Raw genomic sequence first — 12362 nt, forward strand, 5'->3', positions numbered from 1 at the left:
GCGTCACCTTATTGCTTCGTGTGTGGGCTCGATGGAATCAGGAGACTTTAAGCTTTCAAATGATGTATGGCATGAGCGGTTTTATGACGGTTTAATGCTTACAATTTAGGAAAGAAGTCAGCACTTCCGAAAAACGGCGAGTTTACGTCCCGTGCACGGGAACCGTCCGCCCAAGAAGATAAACACATTAAGTTCAGGATTATGCAACATTCAAAAGTTACAATACAAACATTTTTAAAAGTGCATGTGAAAAAGGTGTCACCATTTATGCTTAACAGTGCAGAACAGTTCCTGACTGAAATAGTTATTTGAAGATCTAGTCCACAGCAAAAACGTAAGTCTGTAGACTGACCCTTGAATCTATTTGCTGCACAATCTCAGCCAGTTTCTCTCCAACACTTCCTTTCTTGGACTTGAAGATGGTGACAAAGTGTGGTGTGTAGCGGTCAACAGCACCAAAAAAGTCATTCTCCAGGTTTGTTGTAGCTATTCTGTTGAACTCAGCAAACACCTACAAGACAAAGGAAAAAAATGTGCGTAAGTAGACTGGTTTTGGTTATCAGTCCTAAAACAATCAATGCACACTTAATCATAACTGAATACAAAAAAAGCATTTTAATATCAATACATACTTGTCTCTCTGTAAAAAGAGCTGGCCAGCGCTCCTTCAGGGTTTTTATTGTAGGTTCAGCCTCCACAATCTCCTGTCTCCGCAGTGGGAAAGTCTGGTCCATCTTAGATGCAATGACAGTTCCACTGGGGTTACGTTTCTTAATTTCTTCAACCAGGAGCTTTCTTTCAACCTCTAGTCTATCTTCATTCTGCCCCTCAGGGAGGTCTGTTAAGTAATTGACCTCAAATCTTTTTGGTCTTTTGAGGCCTTTTGATGCCATTTCCGGGGTGCCTTTCCCCCCCCCGATTAATAGCAATCTCTGCGCATCCAGCTTTTCTCAGTTTGGTGCGATAGTTCCCCATTTTTTATGTCAAGCTATTCTTCCAGCCAGAACACCCATCTGGCGAGCCTGGTTCTCTCAGGCAGGGATGTTTGCTAATGAGCGCCAATGCAACAGAATGGCATCGTTCTGCATTTGGATAGGCATCAAATTTGTAGATTGCTTCAGCAAGCTTCTCCAAAATGCCATGCTTCATGTCTCTTGGTACATTCAGGTACGTTTGGTCTCGTAAAAACTGAAGATTAGCCTGTCTCAGTCTGAATTCTACATCAACTGAGAAGTTTGGAATCTCAAAAAGCTCTGGCCACTGCTCTTGTCTTGTTGATGATGATGAGCCGTCTGTCGACAGAATCTCTGTATCACCTGAGACATCAGAGATGTTGGTGGTGGAAGAAGGCACAAGTGTCACCAATGAAATGACCTTCACAGTTGCTTTTGTAGCTGGCAAGTCTTCTATTTCATCTAGGTTGCAAAGGGAATAACCAAAGTCAGGGTCTTTATACATAAGCTTGAAGTCATCCTGCAGCTTGCAGTTTTCTTTGCCTTTTATCTTCAGCTCTTCAACCGTTTCTGGTTTCCCATCCAGTGACACTTTCCGTATGTCCCCTTCATTAATGATGATTCTTAGTTTATAGCTTCCCATGGTCCTAGACAGAGTGAAGATCACTTTAGTACCCATTCCACACAATGTCATTCAGCATATAACGCTTTATTGTCACATACACATTGCCTTTCTCTCTCTCTCTCTCTCTCTATATATATATTGTCTACTTTATCTCACCTCCCAAACACTGAGGCCAACTGCCAACGCAGCTGTGAAGATCCCTCAAGGCAGTTGCCACAAGCACTTCTGTAAAAGACAAATGTCTTATTCAAAAGAAAGTTCCACTTAAAGTGATGTGATTTGCAGAGTTAATACATATGTGCATACTTTACAAGCATTATAGGAGAATACTTGTTTTCCAACATAAATATAAACCGTTTAGATATGAATATTTGAAGATTTAGATTGAGTCATGGAAACAATTTGAAAAATTAACAGTACAAACAATCCTGACTTAAGTATAATTACAGTAATGTTAGCAATGCAACTCACGTGTGGGTTCTATCAAAAGCGGGTGTTATCTTGTAAAAACATGGAACAACTTTAGTTTAATTTGACTTTGAATAAAAGTTGTGCATTGTTCTATCCGTCCCTACTGTGCTGGACGGATGGAACACAGGCGGGATAGGAGAAACACATCAATATACAGTTTGTTAATGTTTTTATTTTTTTTATTTAAAATGTTTGACAGGGTCCTTGTTAGTATTCAACTGCAAAAATAAATGTCCTTTTTTTGCCAACAGTCATGTATTATCGAAGTTTTGGGCTTTGCAAACAATTAAAACAGAAACTAGCAGTAGTGTAACTTATGTTCTCCTAATTGTCCAACCAACAGTGTTGGGACAGTTCACTTTATACATGAACTAGTTCAAAGTTCAATTAATACATTTTTAAATTAACTAGTTAGTTCATACTTCAAAATTTTGAACTACATTCACAGTACCAACAATTAAGTTAAGTTATATTCACTAAAAACCATAAGTAAATAGCTTTTTTCACCATGAAATTAACCGTTACTTTGTAAAACCAATTAAGAAGCACAAATTATTGATACCCAATTACAGCTAACTCATGTCTTTCAAGTTATGACAGGTATTGGATTTTACAGTGTAAGGACTCACTCCCTACCCGGAGAAAGCACTCCATCGGTTTCCTGCTGAGAACCATGGCCTCAGATTTAGAGGTGGTGATCCTCATCCCAGCCGCTTCACACTTGGCTGCGAACCAATCCAGTGAGTGCTGAAGGTCACAGACCGATGACGGCATCAGGACCACATCATCTGCAAAAAGCAGCGATGAGATCCCGAGCCCACCGAACTGCAACCCCTCCCCGCCCCGACTACGCCTCGATATCCTGTCCATATATATTACAAACAGGATTGGTGACAAAGCGCAGCCCTGGCGGAGGCCAACCCTCACCTGGAACGAGTCCGACTTACTGCCAAGAACCCGGACACAGCTCTTGCTTTGGTCATACAGAGATTGGATTGCCCTGAGAAGGGACCCCCTCACCCCATACTCCCGCAGCATTTCCCACAATTTCTCCCAGGGGACCCGGTCATATGCCTTCTCCAGAACCACAAAACACATGTAGACTGGTTGGGCATACTCCCAGGCCCCCTCCAAGATCCTTGCGAGAGTAAAGATCTGAACCGTTGTTCCACGGCCAGGACGGAATCCGCATTGTTCCTTTTCAATCCGAGGTTCGACTATCGGCCGAACCCTCCTTTCCAGCACCTTGGTGTAGACTTTACCAGGGAGGCTGTGAAGTGTGATACCCCTGTAATTGGCACACACCCTCTGGTCCCCCCTTTTTGAAGAGGGGGACCACCACCCCGGTCTGCCACTCCTTAGTCACCGTCCCAGACTTCCACGCAATTTTGAAGAGGCGTGTCAACCAAGACATCCCCTCCACACCCAGAGCTTTCAGCATTTCTGGACGGATCTCATCAATCCCTGGGGCTTTCAGGGTACCGTCGGTACCCTGCAACTGCCTCCGGAGTCCTCCGGGATATTATATCCCAGAAATACTCGTTCTTCAGTCGGACGGCTTCCCTGACCACAGCTGTCCACCAGGGTGTTCGTGGGTTACCGCCCCTTGAGGCACCTAAGACCCTAAGACCACAGCTCGCCGCCGCAGCTTTAGCAATGGAAACTTTGAACATTGTACACTCAGGTTCAATGCCCCCAGCCTCCACAGGGAGGCCCGAAAAGCTCCGCCGGAGGTGCGAGTTGAAAGTCCGTCGGACAGGGGCCTCCTCCAGACGTTCCCAGTTTACCTGCACTACCCGCTTGGGCTTACCAGGTCTGTCCAGAGTCCTCCCCCATCCCCTGACCCAACTCACCACCAGATGGTGATCAGTTGACAGCTCTGCCCCTCTCTTTACCCGAGTGTCCAAAACATACGGCCTCAAATCAGATGAAACGATTATAAAATCGATCATTGACCTTCGGCCTAGGGTGCTCTGGTACTTATGAGCATCCCTATGTTCGAACATGGTGTTTTTTATGGACAATTCGTGACTAGCACAGAAGTCCAACAACAGACAACCACTCTGGTTTAGATCAGGGATGCCGTTCCTCCCAATCACGCCTCTCCAAGTATCTCTCATCAGAGAAGTTTGTCATAAAGCAGAAACACTGTATTATTATTAACATTGTGTTTCCACCCCTGCTGTGTGTCAGTGTTGCTGCAGCTCGTGATGAATACCTGCAGAGGAGACACGAGGCCAACCAGTACAAGCTGAGAGCAGAGAAACAGCTGGTAGGATGAAGACTCCACAACATAGATCTCACTTATTAGTGATTTTAGCTGTCAACTAATTCCTTCCAGTTTAGATAAATCTAGTCTTGCCTTGCCAGACCTTCCTCCACAGCGCAGCAGAGGAAGGTCCACGTAGAGTCTGAAGATACTATGTTACACAGGCTCTGTATTCTGCTGACCACTCTACCTCTGTCTCCCCCCCCCCAACCCCTTGAAATACAGCAGAGCTGACGGTGCGTACAAACTATATCCCTACTGCACTCACCACATTTCCTAAAACATGTTTCAAATGTGTTTTGGGAATAAATTGACCACTCTGGATTTGTCCTCGGGTCTAATTTGACCTGTTATTAAAATGTCTTTATCAGAAATATCTGTCTCTTTTTAACCAAATTACCCCAAAATAACATGGATGGTTCCCTACAACACTCTTCACAAGAACTATTGTTACAGTATATTATTATTACTATTATTGATCACTGCTTTCATTGAATTTTGAGTGTTGTATATAATTTTACAGCATTTAAAAAATCTAGAATTGGTTTCTAAACAGTATTCTGACTAAACTGATTATCCATAAGCATACATTCCTCTAATATAAGTCAAAATAATTCATAATTATTGCTTTTCTGACTCAAAAAATTAGGAACAATTTCCTATAAACAAGATTTATTGACCATGAATTCAAAAAAATGAGTAACTACCAAAAAGAAGCGTCATAATAATGGTAATTTTCTAGTTTGACCTGAGAGGACAAGTTCACGGTCGGTGGAAGACAACATTAGGGTTAAAAAAAAACAAATAGGCCTGTGGGCGGCTGTGGCTCAGTGCTGCGCATTGGAGTGTGAATGTGTGTGAATGTTTATCTGATGAGCAGGTGGCACCTTGTACGGCAGCCTCGGCCACAGTGTATGAATGTGTGTGATTGGTGAATGTATCCTGTATGATGTAAAAGCGCTTTAAGTAGTCGTTAAGCATGAAAAACGCTATATAAATACAGCACATTGACATGTTATTATAAATCTTAGCTGCATGAATGTAAAAATCACCAAAAAGGTTTAAATGAATTGAATGAATTCAGATCTAATGATTGAAGCTAAACTTCTTTAGCTTTAAGTTGTGTCTTTGAGCATCTGGAGTGTTATTTATGTATGATCTGATCTAGCTTCACCAACGTCTTAGACACAGATATGGTGATAATAACAGAAACAACAATGGCATATTTCCATCACATGGTATCTCCATGACTCTGCTCGCCTTTTTTGATTTTCCATTCTAATAAAAGTTAGATACCATCTAACAGGTACTTTTTTTAGTAGTAGTAGTTTGTAGTGTAGTACCTTTTTGTAGAGGCTCCAAGCTGCTGAGGAGATACCAAAAGGGGCCATGAAAACCTGCAGACCATCTCTAATCACTGGGGGGGGGGGGGGGGTAATTTTAATTAATATTTAATTTGTTTATTAATCCGCAGTGGGGAAATTACAATTTACACTCTGCGTACACACTTGTTAGTAATCACACACAGGCTGGAAATACACACACATGCTCAGGACCTATACATGCCCTAATGGAGACATGTCAGAGTGAGTGGGCTGCCAGCAGAACAAGGCCTGAGCGGTAGAGGGGGTACGGTGCCTTGCTCAAGAGCACCTGGCAGTGTCCAGGAGGGTAGGTGCCATCTCTCCAGCCACCGATCCACACTCCATACTTAGTGGTCCATACGTGGACTTGAACCAGTGACCCTCCGGTTCCCAACCCAACTCCCTCTGGACTGCCACCTCCCGTGTCTAAAACTGACAAAAATTTGTCATTTTTGTCCCTTTAGACCACCACCTTATTACCACTAGTTTTACTACTTTTTGGAATTAATGGTCAATAACCCTCATTTATATAGAATTATACTTAATATCTGAGTTAAAAAAGCCGAAATTATGTTATTTTGACTAATAGGTAAGACCAGAGGAATGAAAGTGATCAATTGTATTTGCAAAGTGCGTCCAATCAAATGTCTTCCACAGCAGACTCAAACCTTAGACATCTGTTATTCATCCTTTTGGGATGACTCCCGCAAGGAAATTGAAATTTACAGCTGCAGTTCTCAGTAAGAAAAACACAGTATAGAGAGAAAAAAAGACAGTATAAAGAAAACAATAATAATAATAAGAACAATAAAACCTTTGGCTATAAAAGACATTTACCATAAATTATTAGTCAGGTGTCAAGTGTCCAGGTATTTATGTGAGTCCAGGTATATGTGTGTATATACTGTCCTTTTTACCCTATTTAACCTATTTACCTGAAAACAGTCGTCTCTCTGATTGGCTGTCGTAGAGACACGCAGGAAGAACTCTACGTAAACAGATACAGCTCATGTAGACGGAGCTGATTAAAAGAAAATACTCTGTTAACTTTCCTCTCTGACCCTCAGGGTCTGCGTCCGTGTACGGCTGAGCGCAACAGGAAGCCTGGCGGTCAGGAGCAGGAAGTGGGACAGCACCAACATGCACCTCAGGACAGGAGGCAGGAGGGACAGCAGGTAGGACACACAGGAGACACGCCAGACATCATAGTGATGCGACAGCATGTAGGACAGACTGGAGACATGCCAGACATCGTAGTGATTGGACAGCAGGTGGGACACACAAGGGACATGCCAGACACTGTAGTGAAGGGACAGTATGTAGGACAGACAGGAGACACTACATCCATCGTAGTTATGGGACAGCAGGTAGGACACACATGAGACATGCCAGACATCAAAGTGAAGGGACAGTAGGTAGGACACACAGGAGACACACCAGACATCATAGTGAAGGAACATTAGGTGGGACACACAGGAGACACTCAGGAGAAACGCCAGACATCGTAGTGAAGGGACAGTAGGTAGGACACACAGGAGACAGGCCAGACATCGTAGTGAAGGGACAGCAGGTAGGACACACAGGAGACACGCCAGACATCATAGTAAAGGAACAGTAGGTAGGACACACAGGAGATACACAGGAGACATGCCAGACGTCATAAGGAAGGGACAGAAGGTAGGACACACAGGAGACACACGGAAGGCACGCCAGACATCATAGTGAAGGGACAGCAGGTAGGACACACAGGAGACAGGCCAGACATCATAGTGAAGGGACAGCAAGTTGAATACACTCTGTAGTCAGCCTCATTAATAGTGCATTCCAGTCGTTCACACAGTCCTGGCCATCTTCTATCTGTGGACATTTTGTTACGTAATGTGTGTAAAAGTAATAATAAGTAATGTGTTGTTATCAAACAAATGTCTAACAAACAAAATCCGACTTGTTAAATAAAACGCAGTGGACTCGGGTGTCGTCTTTCCCAGATCACTGACATTGGCTGCATCTCATGGCCCTTATTACTAGCTCCTCAACTCCTCGGTCCTCCTTATTTCTGCCCCGAGCAGCAAGGAGCGAGCATCGAGGAGGAATCATCGAGGAGTGATCATCAAGGAGGGATCATTGAAGAGGGAGCATCGAAGAGGGATCGTCTAGGAGGGATTATCGAGGAAGGATCATCAAGGAGGGATCTTTGAAGAGGGAGCATCAAAGAGGGAGCATCGAGGAGGGATCATCAAAGAGGGAGCATTGAGGAGCTATAGGCGAGGATGACAGAGAGCAGCTTTCCTGGAAGCTGTGCAGCTGAAGGAGTTGCTAACTCCGCCCAAATAGCTGACGAATACATGTGACGTTTCAGAGGAAAGGACGTCTCTTTCTCTAAAACAGATTTGCTCGTTGCCTCGCTCCTCCAATAATTTTTTCCTTGCATCTCTCCCGCTCGGTGGGAGGGACTAAGATGCAAGGAATTGAGGCAAGTGAAGGAATCGAGGAGGCAATTTAAGGGCTATGAGATGCAACGATTGACTCTTGAGGTGGAAAGTAGCTACATACATTCACTAAAGTACTGCATTGAGTAAATATGTGAAGTACTTGATTATTTGTGTGTGTGTGTAGGAATACCTGCGTCAGCTGGATGTTATCAGACAGCAGTATCACCAGGAGATGAGACAGATGAGGCTGAGAGCTGAGAGACAGGTACACAATCTTTATTTCTCTTCAGGCTCCAGGACAGCGGTCAGGGTTGAAATGTCTAATTTTACAGTTTCTGCATCCTAACCCCCCACCCCCAGCCTTTTTTAAATCCTTTAATCTGTTGCAAGGCAGCTGGCAGATGAGCTGTGCAATGTACTGAACTGTACACTAACTGTTAGGGTTTGTGACCAAATTAAAATGCCTTTATGACCTATGTCGGTTACAACATGTTGGTCATTTTAAATGTATATCAACATGTACAATGGATGGATTAGTTAGAGTTAAATTAAAGAGGAACACAGTGCAGATTTCCTCCCCCACCTGCTCTTGTAATGTTAATCCAGTGAGTTTTATTATTTAGTAAAACATTACTATATTTTCATTCCAACAGCCTCAGCCACAGCACAAACAAGGCACCTTTGTGGTGGAGAAAGCCAGAGACCCAGAGCCTTCTGCAGACAATGAAGAGCAGCAGAGAGCTCCTCCTGCACAGGTAAAGAATGATGTTTGTTTCCTATAACTTATGGGTAAAAAACAAAATTTAACGTTACTGAGTGAACAGGGACAAGGAACAACTGGATCTACTCTCATCAAAAGTCAATGTTTGATGCACATTTTGATTACAGCTTGGAGAGCTAATGTAAAGAAAATGACAACACAAAAACAGTCACTCCAACCGGCGGCAACATGTTGCTGTTCCCAACGCTAGATTTGGTTTTTTAAAGACGCAAAGCAACATAATATAGAAAATAAGCTCAGCAGAGACCATAGACAGGTCCGTGTTTAGCTTTAGAGATAAAACAAGCAGCCAGCATTAGTCTCTAACAGCTTGTCCTTCCTGTCTCACTCTCCTGCTTCAGGACATGGAGGCAGCTCTGAGGAAGATCAGAGAGGAGAACAGAGAACAGAGGAGAGCACTGGAGAGAAAACACAAAGACAAGGTGACTAAACTAGACAATTAGACCTGTCTTTGAGGTTGCTATCAAAGCTTTTATCACTAATTCTACTGCTCGTTTGTTTCATCCGTGTGATCTGCTGAGAGCCTTGCACCCACATGTGATGTGTGTATACAGTCACTACATTCCTCTATGGAGGCCCAAAGCAACCATACAACTTTTTCAAGTTGAAGTGTAAATCAGGTAGCCTGACGAGCCAGGCCCACATCCAGATGTTAGGTCTGGGAGCTCCCCATTGGCTGGGCTCATTCCGAGGGGCGGGTTAGACAGTTGTCTTTCATATTTCCTCTGCACCCAATAGGACAGCGCTACAACCAACCAGATCAATGCTGGTCGATAGATTAAACTTTAACCTCTGAACACATCTTCCTTTTTGTAAGAATGACTTCAGAGCTTAACTCCAAATCTTCTAGAGTCGATTGGACAGACTGCTGTCCTCCAGCGGCAGTGGCCAACTTCTTTCTTTTCAAGTAGTAGTATTCTTAAAGAGTTTGTGGGCTGTACTACTCAAAATTAATGTCTAAACACTAGGGCTGTAATCTCCCAGTCGATTATTCGATTTATTGGTCGATAGGTTCTGACTTGACCAAAATTCTGATTGGCCGATTTTTTGCCGCGTTATTTCATCCAGTGGAAGCATAGACCGTTACGGTTTATGGGTGGAAAGCACTAAATTGCTAATGGGGGTGTCTTTAGAGCATCCCTGTTGAACAGGTAACAGTCTGTCTTTAGAACACCCCCCTTGTTTAGCCCAACCAACTGGGGACGGATTGAAGAAAGAACTAGAAAGCCTTGTTTTAGTGGTTTGCTGAATACTTCTTTAATTTTGAGTGTTTAATTTACAGTCAGTCCTCCTCTACCATGTCGAAGACATCGGCAGTGTGGCAGCATTTTACAAAAATAGATAACGGAAAAAAGTTGAATGCAAAGTTTGCAAGCAACAGTTTGCATATCGCAGCTCGACTACAAATATGGCATATCTCCTAAAAACGGTAAGCTAACTTTTCTGCGTTAGGTTGCCCTGTCTGTTTTGAGCAGGCTATATGAACACATCAGAATTAGCATATTTCATAGTCTAATAATAGTTTTATAACTACCGGCGCACCCTCCCGCAACGACGGTAGCGTTCCCCAGACCCCCCCAGACCCCGCTGGATGTTAAGCCTCTACCCTCCAAACGCAAAAATATGCTAATATCACAGAAGGAATTGTCGACTTTATTGCTCAGGATATGAGGCCCATTGCTGTTGTGGAGGGCTGAGGTTTTAAGAACTTGTTCATATAGCGCCAGCATGGCACACCATCACGCAAAATGTGACGGACTGAAAGAGAAAGTTTCAGAGTTAATACAACACAGCGAGGCACTGAGCACTGTCAGAGCCGACAGACGAGTGGCATTTCAGTGCAAAATAATTAAGTCAAAACGATTTAATATACTGCAAATGACCTACAAGCACAAGTACTGCGGGACAGTAATTAATCTTAAAATTTTTCCGCCCCTCCGCACCGCACCCACCCCCACCCCACGGTTGATTTGTAGTCAAATTTTAACGACTTCAGTCGACCAAGATTTTCTTTGGTTGATTACAGCCCTACTAAACACTGTCTACCTGCAAGACAGAAACTTGTCAGCTTTTAACCTTCGCTAGCATAGTGCTAATGTTAGCTAAATTAAGCTAAACACATGGGTCATGGATCAATCAAACTTTCTTTTTAAAGCACATTTAAAACAACCAGGTTGACCAAAGTAGTGTACATTGAAATGAAACAATAATAATAATAACTAGAAAATTTTATCAGTGTGCCTGTTACAGGGTGCACATCCACTATGCTATGATTGTGCTATGATTATTTCCTCAGAGAAGGAGCTAGATATCCGTTTTCAGTGTGTTGTATTGGCAGTTGGTTCCCCTAGCATGAACACGTTAAGTCTGAGAGACTCCAAAGTTACATGTATGCGATCGGCACAAGACTTCCTACATTTTTACCAACCATGATGTCTAAGAGGTAAAACTGGAGGAGAGAGAGACATTTGTTTGGGGAATAAAATCATTGAATCGTACTCCAGCTGCATTTTTTTTCATAGTTTCTCTCGACAGTTGGTAGATCACAGCCAACAATTTAAGTCCGATAGACTCCATAGTTACATGTCTGCGACCGGAACAAGATTTCCTACATTTTGACCCAAAACGTAGTCTGAAGACTTAAAACTGGAGGAGAGAGAGACATTTGTTTGATAAACTTCCAGAGATCCGTACCGCAGCCCCCCCTCTGTCCCCCACTCTAGCTCTAAAGATTCACTGGCATAGGCCAATCTTTGCAGAAGTGAATTTGTGCGCCACTCAGACACTGCAAATAGTCACCAATGAAGACGGAACACCCTGCTACAAGACTCTACGTCAAATAGTTCATTATCTGTCGAAAGGGGCGTGGCCAAATCACAGGGGGCGGGTCGAACATCACCAATGAAGAAGGAACTCTGCTGAGTTCAATGACACCTTACACAAGACTGTGCCTTAAACAGTTCAAATGTTATGAAAAGGGGCGTGGCCTGAGTGAGTGGGCTTGGTTAAAGTTAAGGGGCCGGCTCAGTATCACATGTAGACCACACATTCTAAGTTTCATGTAAATCGGGTGATTTTTGTCATTTTAGGATGATATCCTGTTGCCAGTTGGTGGCGCTATCTCCAAAAGTCCGTATTGGCCTGTAGATGTCCTCAGGCCTGGACTCTTGATGATTGTGGGACATTTCAAGCAGATACGACAGCGTACACTGTAGTTACAGCCACTTTCTCCTTCATCAGGTCGGGTCTTTTAATGTGTGTGTGTGTGGGCCATGTTTAGCTACATTTGTGGGGACCAAAAACTGTGAATACAGTATAATTATGGGGACCTGACAGCTTTGTGGGGACAAAATGCTGGTCCCCATAACGTTAAAGGGCTTTTTGAGCAATAGGAGTAGGGTTAGAGTTAGGTTATGGTTAGGGTAAGGGTAAGGGATAAGGTTAGGCATTTAGGTTTGATGGTTAAG

At 43.4% G+C, this 12362-nt stretch overlaps 1 protein-coding gene across 1 annotated transcript in view; it reads left to right on the plus strand.

The window, feature by feature from the left end:
* The window catches only part of LOC117953260 (serine/threonine-protein kinase Nek5), a 38257-nt gene extending 28919 nt beyond the window's left edge, over window positions 1-9338 (plus strand). Inside the window, exons 15-19 of the mRNA XM_034886098.1 lie at window positions 4243-4321; window positions 6750-6857; window positions 8299-8379; window positions 8768-8869; window positions 9237-9338. Of these exons, the coding sequence (XP_034741989.1) occupies window positions 4243-4321; window positions 6750-6857; window positions 8299-8379; window positions 8768-8869; window positions 9237-9338 (472 nt within the window). The remainder of the gene's footprint in view (window positions 1-4242; window positions 4322-6749; window positions 6858-8298; window positions 8380-8767; window positions 8870-9236) is intronic.
* Window positions 9339-12362: the final 3024 nt, after the last annotated feature.

The sequence above is a fragment of the Etheostoma cragini genome, chromosome 11 (assembly GCF_013103735.1).
Source record: "Etheostoma cragini isolate CJK2018 chromosome 11, CSU_Ecrag_1.0, whole genome shotgun sequence".
In the NCBI taxonomy this organism is placed as follows: Eukaryota; Metazoa; Chordata; class Actinopteri; order Perciformes; family Percidae; genus Etheostoma; species Etheostoma cragini.